Source organism: Argopecten irradians, chromosome 5, assembly GCF_041381155.1.
Source record: "Argopecten irradians isolate NY chromosome 5, Ai_NY, whole genome shotgun sequence".
Classification (NCBI taxonomy): domain Eukaryota; kingdom Metazoa; phylum Mollusca; class Bivalvia; order Pectinida; family Pectinidae; genus Argopecten; species Argopecten irradians.
The window spans coordinates 4,112,522-4,124,672 of NC_091138.1; the positions used below are offsets into that span (position 1 = coordinate 4,112,522).

Consider the following 12,151-nt stretch of genomic DNA (forward strand, 5'->3'; position numbering starts at 1 on the left):
TTAATGTCTTCTTTTCAGAATCTTACTTAGTAATTTCAGTGAATGTTGGGGGAAAAGTTATATTATCAAAATTAGTTTTCGTTTATCAGACACTTACGATGTAGGACACATAATGTATAGTTTTAGTTTTCTCTTATTACGTTAATATGACATGACGTACCTATGACATACCTATGACGTACCTATTACTATATCATCTCTCAGTAACGAAGTCAGCTGTTCACACCTCTGTAACATTATTTACGTTAATATGACATGACGTACCTATGACATACCTATTACAATATCATCTCTCAGTAACGAAGTCAGCTGTTCACACCTCTGTAACATTATTTACGTTAATATGACATGAAGTACCTATGACGTACCTATTACTATATCATCTCTCAGTAACGAAGTCAGCTGTTCACACCTCTGTAACATTATTTACGTTAATATGACATGACGTACCTATGACATACCTATGACGTACCTATTACTATATCATCTCTCAGTAACGAAGTCAGCTGTTCACACCTCTGTAACATTATTTACGTTAATATGACATGACGTACCTATGACATACCTATGACGTACCTATTACTATATCATCTCTCAGTAACGAAGTCAGCTGTTCACACCTCTGTAACATTATTTACGTTAATATGACATGACGTACCTATGACGTACCTATGACGTACCTTTTACTATATCATCTCTCAGTAACGAAGTCAGCTGTTCACACCTCTGTAACATTATTTACGTTAATATGACATGACGTACCTATGACGTACCTATGACATACCTATGACGTACCTATTACTATATCATCTCTCAGTAACGAAGTCAGCTGTTCACACCTCTGTAACATTATTTACGTTAATATGACATGACGTACCTTTGACATACCTATGACGTACCTATTACTATATCATCTCTCAGTAACGAAGTCAGCTGTTCACACCTCTGTAACATTATTTACGTTAATATGACATGACGTACCTATGACGTACCTATGACATACCTATGACGTACCTATTACTATATCATCTCTCAGTAACGAAGTCAGCTGTTCACACCTCTGTAACATTATTTACGTTAATATGACATGACGTACCTATGACATACCTATGACGTACCTATTACTATATCATCTCTCAGTAACGAAGTCAGCTGTTCACACCTCTGTAACATTATTTACGTTAATATGACATGACGTACCTATGACGTACCTATGACGTACCTATTACTATATCATCTCTCAGTAACGAAGTCAGCTGTTCACACCTCTGTAACATTATTTACGTTAATATGACATGACGTACCTATGACGTACCTATGACATACCTATGACGTACCTATTACAATATCATCTCTCAGTAATGAAGTCAGCTGTTCACACCTCTGTAACATTATTTACGTTAATATGACATGACGTACCTATGACGTACCTATGACATACCTATGACGTACCTATTACTATATCATCTCTCAGTAACGAAGTCAGCTGTTCACACCTCTGTAACATTATTTACGTTAATATGACATGACGTACCTATGACATACCTATGACGTACCTATTACTATATCATCTCTCAGTAACGAAGTCAGCTGTTCACACCTCTGTAACATTATTTACGTTAATATGTCATGACGTACCTATGACGTACCTATTACTATATCATCTCTCAGTAACGAAGTCAGCTGTTCACACCTCTGTAACATTATTTACGTTAATATGACATGACGTACCTATGACGTACCTATTACTATATCATCTCTCAGTAACGAAGTCAGCTGTTCACACCTCTGTAACATTATTTACGTTAATATGACATAACGTACCTATGACGTACGATACAATATCATGTCTCAGTAACGAAGTCAGCTGTTCACAGCTCTGTAACATTATTTACTACAGGACACTGTGTGGAATAGTATGAAGGTGTTGGACTTGTCAGTCCCCGTTATAAATCAACACCGCAATAGTTCTGGGGACCGCTGTATCCCGCGATAATGAACTCCGATGTTGTTTAAATTGTCCCATTTATCCCCATGGTATATGGTACTGCTTTTTGTGTCTGGCTTTTTTTATATTTCCATTGTTAATTAGCCACTAAAAGCGTTTTGATTCTTGTAAGAAAACATACAAAAGTGAGGCCTTTTCTTTATATTTTATACTATAGTGTCTGTTCGGAAACACGTACGGAGAGGCAGCTCTACCACTGACCCTGTCTCCCAAAGAATTCCTTTACTTAAGGAAATATGCCACGGACGAAGGGAAAGGTAAATAATTCTCTTTGATTTCACGTACATGTAGGAAATCATGAACCTGTCTCATTCACTATTAGTGACATAGTCCTGAACTCCCACATATATCTAAGTACAAAGGGAGTGAATCACTTAAAGGTCAGATGTATTCCCAAGATTGAATGAATCTGTATGGTAAGAAGATAGTAGATGATATTATTCTTTCAATTTGAGCTTGCAGAAATATGGTTATATTCTAAAGTTTGTTTTATTCATTTTACCTCACGCTCATTTTACCTTTGTGTTACAATAATTTCTGAAGTGGATTTGTTATAAATAGAGAGCTTCTAGCAAACCAAAAAGAATGAACGACATTATGAATAAGTAGCATTATATATGTGTTTTGTGATCGTAATATCGGTTATTTCTCAGTAAAAAATGTTCCATCAGTGTACCAGGTTATCATGTAACACGTCTGTACTAGCTCCAGGCGATATATCACAAATTGTCACGCTGGCAATGATTGGGTGGAGGATATTTCCAGGAAGTACTATTAACTCTGTAATGAGCTTTTACTGACACTAGTCTTTATTAAAACTGGCAGGTTTTGGCAAAGTTATAAAATGGCTTTTCGTAATGTATTACGTCATATTACAGAGTTACCTCCCTTTGGGTAGGTAAATATTGTGACGTCGTTTTCTTTTAAAGTATGACGTTATGCGACACAATCAATACCTATCCGCAAGGGAAGATTAGTCTGTAATATGTAAATACAGAATAGAGGTGTGAGAATGATGAAAAACAGCTGTTCGCGTGGCCTGGTCATACTTTTTATGCTATGTGTTTAGAAAATATGAATATGATATTTATCAGTATAAATTCTTACAAACACACAATTAACATATCTGTGTTTAATCAGACAAATAAAATAAAATGATACGTTGAAACACCCTGAGTGTAGACCGAATGTATTTACAGATGTCAGCGTTTTAGACAAATGGTACGTTCTAGACGAGAACTCTATTCCTCCCCAATACCACCTGCAATCCTTTGACGACCCATTCCAAAGGTAAGCTGAAACATCAAACTAAATACGTCAATTAACGCCTTGACTACGATAAACATTTCAATCTGAATCATTTATTACATGTTATGTGATTGTTCATACTTTTCATATAAACATTTTGTTAACTGATGCATGTTTATTTCGTCATAATATATAATCATTAGTGTTATTACGTAATTACAATAAAAATCGACTTATGAACGGAATTGTGAGTGTGTGAGGGTGTATGTGTGTGAGGGAACGTGTGTGTGTGAGGGTGTATGTGTGTGAGGGTGTATGCGTGTGAGGGAACGTGTGTGTGTGAGGGTGTATGTGTGTGAGGGAACGTGTGTGTGTATGTATGCACCTTTTTAAATGTCATCATCCTCTACATACCATGAATTACTATCATTGTCTTTATATACACCCCTGGGCTATGTCAGCAAAACTGAAGGTTCTGTGTGTGACAACAGATGAGACAAGTAGTTTGATCCTTTGATGTGCACCAGAAGAATAAAAAGCTGTCCACTGTATAGCTTTGAAGTTTGACTTCACCCTCTGTGATCCTGAAAAATATAGTTTCCTTAGATGTCAGTTGATTTTCTCATGAAATGTCTTCAGTTTTACAATGAAATAGCCCAGAGGTGGATATCATGACAGTGACTCTTACGATATCAAAAATGGTCATTCATCTGAGGGGTTTCAATGCTTTAGTAGCAGACAAGTGACACAGGACACGGAGGGGAAAGACAAAGATGGAATCTACAGATTGTTATTAGATATCCTTACTATGGCTGTCAAATATGGCTTGTCTAAGTCCTCTAAACATCAGGATATAGCTAGAACCTTACAGAGACATCTCATCTCAGGTGAGTCGTAATAATTACAGTATTCATATACGCATACTTTATTTTCACTTTTATTTCTAATGCTAACAAACTTTTAATAACGGATATTTTCCCAGTATTATCCGACGTCATATTGTGACGTCAGCCTACGTACTGGGATAAGATCAATCCACATTGGATTTTATTTTCTCTCTTTGACTTTTTTTTTGGAGGGGGGGATGTGAAAGTGGAGGGTGAACATGAGCTGCTCATCTGGGCAATTAGTTGTCGATTAAAAATTATCTCTCTCGAGTATAACAACTAGGATCAATTTGTTTTATATCTTAGTCTCGAGTATAACATCTAACATCAATTTGTTTTATATCTCAGTCTCGAGTATAACATCTCGCATCAATTTGTTTTATATATCGTCTCGAGTATAACATCTCACATCAATTTGTTTTATATCTCGTTCTCGAGTATAACATCTCACATCAATTTGTTTTATATATCGTCTCGAGTATAACATCTAACATCAATTTGTTTTATATATCGTCTCGAGTATAACATCTAACATCAATTTGTTTTATATCTTAGTCTCGAGTATAACATCTAACATCAATTTGTTTTATATATCGTCTCGAGTATAACATCTCACATCAATTTGTTTTATATCTCAGTCTCGAGTATAACATCTAACATCAATTTGTTTTATAATATCGTCTCGAGTATAACATCTAACATCAATTTGTTTTAATATCTGGTATAACATTAACATAATTGTTTTTATAATATCTCGTCTCGAGTATAACATCTCACATCAATTTGTTTTATATCTCGTTCTCGAGTATAACATCTAACATCAATTTGTTTTATATCTCGTTCTCGAGTATAACATCTAACATCAATTTGTTTTATATCTCGTCTCGAGTATAACATCTCACATCAATTTGTTTTATATCTCGTTGTTTTATATCTCGTTCTCGAGTATAACATCTAACATCAATTTGTTTTATATCTCGTTCTCGAGTATAACATCTAACATCAATTTGTTTTATATCTCGTTCTCGAGTATAACATCTAACATCAATTTGTTTTATATATCGTTCTCGAGTATAACATCTAACATCAATTTGTTTTATATCTCAGTCTCGAGTATAACATCTAACATCAATTTGTTTTATATATCGTTCTCGAGTATAACATCTCACATCAATTTGTTTTATATATCAGTCTCGAGTATAACATCTAACATCAATTTGTTTTATATCGTTCTCGAGTATAACATCTCACATCAATATAATTTGTTTTTATCAATGTTTATATCTCGTTCTCGAGTATAACATCTAACATCAATTTGTTTTATATCTCGTTCTCGAGTATAACATCTAACATCAATTTGTTTTATATATCTCGTTCTCGAGTATAACATCTAACATCAATTTGTTTTATATCTCGTTCTCGAGTATAACATCTAACATCAATTTGTTTTATATCTCGTCTCGAGTATAACATCTAACATCAATTTGTTTTATATCTCGTTCTCGAGTATAACATCTAACATCAATTTGTTTTATATATCGTTCTCGAGTATAACATCTAACATCAATTTGTTTTATATATCGTTCTCGAGTATAACATCTAACATCAATTTGTTTTATATCTCAGTCTCGAGTATAACATCTAACATCAATTTGTTTTATATCTCGTTCTCGAGTATAACATCTCACATCAATTTGTTTTATATATCGTTCTCGAGTATAACATCTCACATCAATTTGTTTTATATCTCGTTCTCGAGTATAACATCTAACATCAATTTGTTTTATATCTCGTTCTCGAGTATAACATCTAACATCAATTTGTTTTATATATCGTCTCGAGTATAACATCTCACATCAATTTGTTTTATATATCGTCTCGAGTATAACATCTCACATCAATTTGTTTTATATCTCGTTCTCGAGTATAACATCTAACATCAATTTGTTTTAATATATCTCAGTCTCCAGTATAACATCTCACATCAATTTGTTTTATATCTTCTCAGTATTTGTTTTTATATCTTGTTCTCGAGTATAACATCTAACATCAATTTGTTTTATATCGTTCTCCAGTATAACATCTCACATCAATTTGTTTTTATATATCGTTCTCGAGTATAACATCTAACATCAATTTGTTTTATATATCGTTCTCGAGTATAACATCTAACATCAATTTGTTTTATATATCGTTCTCGAGTATAACATCTAACATCAATTTGTTTTATATCTCAGTCTTATCAACATCACATCAATTTGTTTTATATCTCGCAGATAATATGGTCGCATTATCGCGTACTTTCGAACCTCCGTGCAGATCTCCATTAAATTCTCTATTGCCAAATAAATCTGAATCCCGATTAGCAATTTAATATTCAACATCTGACTTTAAACTACATTGTTGTACATATATAGTTAATTATTATTAATCATTGAGATGTATTATTCCATGTCCATTATGTGTCTTAATTCCAGGGTTGGAACAGCAGATACAGAAGGCAATACATTTGTCTCCGGAGGATTGTATTTTTATCGAGAGAACAATAGAAAGTAAGTTGATAGATCACATGGTATAATTCTATAATCTAAGGTAGGGTATATATTATCGTGTAGTAGTATACGATCGGATCTATTTTATTGATTTAATGCCTAATGACGATCCTACAATTAGAGGGTAATGCAGAGATGAAAGTACACGTATTTTAATTGACCGGAAAAGAATATCGTGCAATTATAATCATCAAGGATGTTTCCTCGTGGGTCAATGTTTTATTTGAATTTCATAATTATGAAATGTCAAAATTAAGTCACTTATTGTTTGTAGAATGTGTATAATTTCAAATATGAGAATTCAAAAAAAAATATCCATTCAGCAAGATTCCGTGGTATGATTTGTAGATTCTCCTGACACCGAAAATAAAGCCCATCCCGTGTTCGGTGCTAAAGAACCCAATGCCAGACGACAGCGGTATGAGGAACTACAGAACCAGATCAACGCAGCCGTGTCGTCTTCTAACAGGTTTGAATTTCTCATTAAGTTCAGAGAAGAGGGAATCACGCCTCAAAACTGCCAGGACCATGCCGAATATATGGACAACTTCGCTGGTGCTGCGGCAACAAGAATTAAAGAATTAGCTGAAAGCTATATCAACAAAACACAGTGTTTTAAAACTATAGACCAATTATTTTACAACGAAACATTGCTCCATTTGCATCATTGTAAAACGTTAAACAAGTCTCTGTGCGGTACCGCCATGGACCACCATATAGCGACCGTACATAAACTGCTGACATACGGAGCGAAAAATGAACACTACGCCATCATGATTAAAGGAGCTGTACATTCTGGCAAATCTATGTTTGTATCCAAGTTATGTTATAAAGCGAGAGAAATGTTCGGGAAAGACACAGTCCTCATCGCTAGGTTTGTCGGACTGACAGACGCTTCAACCTGCTGTGAAAATATTCTCAGATCCATTTGTAGCCATTTAAATCAAATCTTACAACAGAATGTATCGTTGAAATCTTACAACATGAGCAAATTAAGAAATTATTTTCACGGCTTACTGAATAGAATATCAAAAGGGAAGCGCCATATTGTAATAGCAGTGGATAGTATTGATAGAATGAAAGTGCCAATGTTAGAGACCGACCCATTCGTCATGCTAGACTGGGTGGTCAGTAAGCTTCCTCCCAAAGTCCACTTTTTTGTTAGTTATGACTCAAGTCCACTGACCCCGGCTACACAACGTCTCGAAGACAAGGCACCAGCAACCGACCACATGATCGAGTTCTCAGACAGCACAGAGAATGAAATCAAATCAATGATCCATACCAGTCTCAAATCAAAAATGCGAACTCTGTCGAAGGAACAAGAAAACTTCTTCCGGGAGCTGCTTCCCTCAAATTGCAGCCCAATGATGACGAACCTGTTACTGGAAACAGCCGTCAGAATGCCTTCACATTACGTGCCGGAGGGCTTGGCTCTTCCTATATCGGTGGAGGAACTGATCATGAAGCGTTTGATGAGGTTGGAGCAAAGTCTTGGTGCCAAGCTAATCCGTGCGATATGTAGGTACATTACGCTGTCCAAGGACGGACTGAGTGAGATGGAAATACTGGACGTTCTTTCGTGTAACAATGATGTTCTGTTGGATACAATTCCCATAGAACTGACAAAAAACCTCAGGTTCCCGTTTCACAAGTGGCTACATGTCAAAGAGGAATTAGGTACGTGTATTATTTCAATTGTGATTTCTTTTAGCAGTTATTCATTCTATGGTTCTTCATCGTATTCGGTAACTTTAATCACTTCTTATTGAAATCAATTTTAAAAGAATCGAACTGCAACCAAAACAGGATACGAAAATGTGGCAATGCCAAATACCACTACATTGAAGCATTTATGTCACTTTCTTAAGTTCATATAAATGTGGGAAAATTGTTTGCGAGCTGTGTAAATCCGCGTAGATTTAAAAGTCACTTGTACTGCCAGTGGAACCATTGACCACTATGTTTTTGACCCTATGTTGGTGAGGACTGCCTAGTTTGACAATGCTACTTATGGTATTTACTATGTGTATTTCACTATTTAAGTAGGTGTGTGATAATTGTTATCATTATGGGGTTAGGAACTAGTCAGTTATGTTTGTTCCAGGGAGTCTGCTGTGCACGCGCCTGATACACGGAAAGTACTTACTTCGCTGGGCACATCCGAGTATCCAGGATATCATGCGGAAAAAGTACCTGTGTCACGTGGACAACATCTGTAAGGCCCAAGTGGAGCTAGCTGATATCTTTATGGACACATGGGTGAGGGGAAAACCCCTGGTAGACAAAGAACGAGGCGTACAGCTGATTGACGGGGCGTCTCGCTACGTATGTCCACAACCTTTACTCTATAATGAACACCAGTATAACCAGCGAAGGATCGACATGCTCTGGATCCAGCTGTTACAGTCAGGTACTTTCTGGTTCTCTGTCATCCTTGATGCTCCAGGAGTTGCTATCATTGTCGTTAAGTCGTCTACCCAGTCACAGGCCTACATAGACATCGTATGTAGATTTACGGAAAGCTTCATCCATCTTCAAAGCTGTACAGGTGTACCCCTTTTTGATTCGTTTGATCACAAGACCAAACTACCCGCCTCACCTGTTGTCGCACAAAGGGTCTTTGTTATGATATTGTACAGGAGTGGATATAACGCTAGTGATAGTAACCCCTGGAATATGGAGGATAATTCTCTGTGCACTGTTTTCTATGTATAGTCTTAATTCTGGTTCTGTATTTCTTCCGTTTAATGTCGTTGTTGATAAATCTGTGATTATGTCATATGCAATAAACGTAAAATATACAATTTGAAAGGTTTTTAAATCTAAAATAAAAAATAGATATTGAAGTTGTTATACAAATGATTTTACCGCGACCGCTTGCTACTCTGAGAAACACAGGTAGGTATGTCCTTCTTGTACGTTTCCAGTAGACTATGTATGCTTATGTTCCCTCCCAATTTCGAGATATATTGGGATTTGGTTTTATTTTGAGCAGGTAGTATCCCAATGCTAAAGGAGAAGACCTTCTGTAACTTTGAGTACATGCTGTCTATGGCCCATTCTAAGTCTGCTGACACCTTACTGGAGAACCTCCGACTGACCACTTCTAATCTGCTAGACGCAGATATCCTCATGATTTCCAACACACTAAATATGTCTCGGGCGATTCTGACGGATGACTATCTCCAGTTAGCTAACGAGCTCATCGGTCGAATTCGGCATATTACAGGTACCAAGTTTATTATCTTCATGAAAATTTGGGTATCAATGTCTCCACACTTCATATACATTATACCTCCGAATCTCAATCTTACAACACAGTTATTGACTTCTCCTCATTACAAGATAGTAAAAGGCGACTAAATTTGGGATATTATCTTTTATGATCTTTCTAACTGGCATTTTCATCATAATGTCTCCCTTCACAAGGAGGTATCGCTTTTGGCCATGAGGTGAGGGTTTGTTTCTGTGGTTAGCCCTTGGTCGAGCCACGCCATTGTCTATAGTGTCATGCTTAGCGCTCGGTTTTCAGGGTTCGTTTGTTTGATTAAACTTATTAACATCGAGGGCTATAAAAGGATGGCCTTCCATGTATGCGGTGTGTAGCGGGTATATAGTCTGCGGCGAGTGCTTTGGGAACTGCGGTATATTCGCATTCTGTCATCTTGTATAGTGAAACTGTTGTCCTTTTTATAGTGCTATATCACTGAAGCATGTTGCCGAAGAAACCAAGCAACACACTCCAACCGATCACATTTATCTGACAACGTGCAAACCAGCCGTCCTACTCCATTTATTCTGAGCGCTAAGCAGGAGCACAAACTACCACTTTTTTAAACTTTAAAAATGGTGTGTCTCGGCTAAGGGACAGAGCCTACCTCCCAGGGGCGAGCGCTCAACAGAAGGCCAAGGGAGACGTTAGGAAGAAAAAAGTTAGTTAGGAAGAAGAGAAAAGATAATATCCTAAATTTAGTCGCCCTTTACGATCATGCAATAAAGGCAGCTGGGCCCAGTTTCATGAACATTCTTTAACTTTAAGGAATTCCTTAACTTAAATTTTCCCACAGAAAAGCATTACAAAAGTTAAGGAAAAAATCTTAAGTTAAGGAGCCTACCTTAAAATCTGTAATGCTTTCCTGTGGATAATTTTAAGTTAAGGAATTCCTTAAAGATGCTCCACCGCTGACAAACGTTATTTTTTCACTATCAAAAACATGAGCAGATGATTTAGTATTTTTCTTCAGTTAAAAAAGTTACTTACTTTACACCATTACCACCATTGAAAAGTTTGAGCTTCTAATTTTACTTTAAGTTAAAAATATAAAAAATAATTAATTGCATCCCGAAAAAATTCCATGTCACTATATCCTATATGGAATGAAATACTGATTGCTTATGCACCAAAGGCAAAATGAATTATTTTATTACATTTTTTGTGCTAATTATACATATATATACACGATTAACTACCAAATACTGTTCAAGTGATGAATATCATTTATGCTCTGTCGGCGGTGGAGCATCTTTAAATTTAAGAGATGTTCATGAAACTGAGCCCAGGTAAAATTCTAACGCCCTACCTGAACTTTCAGAAAATGAGACGACATGTTTACCTGTTGTCGGTGCAATGTGGCCAGATGGGGAGTGCATAGTCCTTGTTACTGTTTATATTCATCAGTGAAAAGAGCAAAAGTTCCGTTATTACATAGAGGCACAACACGAACATACCACAGTCTCCCAACACCACTCTAACACCGCACTTGTAGGAGTTAAAGCCATCACTTACGACGCCTCAAAATATACCACAGTCTCCCAACACCACTCTAACACCGCACTTGTAGGAGTTAAAGCCATCACTTACGACGCCTCAAAATATACCACAGTCTCCCAACACCACTCTAACACCGCACTTATAGGAGTTAAAGCCATCACTTACGACGCCTCAAAATACACCACAGTCTCCCAACACCACTCTAACACCGCACTTGTAGGAGTTAAAGCCATCACTTACGACGCCTCAAAATATACCACAGTCTCCCAACACCACTCTAACACCGCACTTGTAGGAGTTAAAGCCATCACTTACGACGCCTCAAAACATACCACAGTCTCCCAACACCACTCTAACACCGCACTTGTAGGAGTTAAAGCCATCACTTACGACGCCTCAAAATACACCACAGTCTCCCAACACCACTCTAACACCGCACTTATAGGAGTTAAAGCCATCACTTACGACGCCTCAAAACATACCACAGTCTCCCAACACCACTCTAACACCGCACTTATAGGAGTTAAAGCCATCACTTACGACGCCTCAAAATACACCACAGTCTCCCAACACCACTCTAACACCGCACTTATAGGAGTTAAAGCCATCACTTACGACGCCTCAAAACATACCACAGTCTCCCAACACCACTCTAACACCGCACTTATAGGAGTTAAAGCCA

The 12,151-nt window shown here is 36.7% G+C and overlaps 1 protein-coding gene across 5 annotated transcripts in view; it reads left to right on the forward strand.

The window, feature by feature from the left end:
- The window catches only part of LOC138322681 (protein qui-1-like), a 116,935-nt gene that overhangs the window by 56,604 nt on the left and 48,180 nt on the right, over nt 1-12,151 (forward strand). For 4 of the 5 annotated variants that reach the window (XM_069266714.1, XM_069266712.1, XM_069266711.1 and 1 more), the window contains exons 4-10: nt 2,166-2,265; nt 3,208-3,298; nt 3,989-4,143; nt 6,621-6,695; nt 7,044-8,375; nt 8,803-9,108; nt 9,694-9,927. In XM_069266714.1, coding sequence (XP_069122815.1) covers nt 2,166-2,265; nt 3,208-3,298; nt 3,989-4,143; nt 6,621-6,695; nt 7,044-8,375; nt 8,803-9,108; nt 9,694-9,927 — 2,293 coding nt within the window. The remainder of the gene's footprint in view (nt 1-2,165; nt 2,266-3,207; nt 3,299-3,988; nt 4,144-6,620; nt 6,696-7,043; nt 8,376-8,802; nt 9,109-9,693; nt 9,928-12,151) is intronic. The other variant, XM_069266715.1, reaches the window with a different exon arrangement.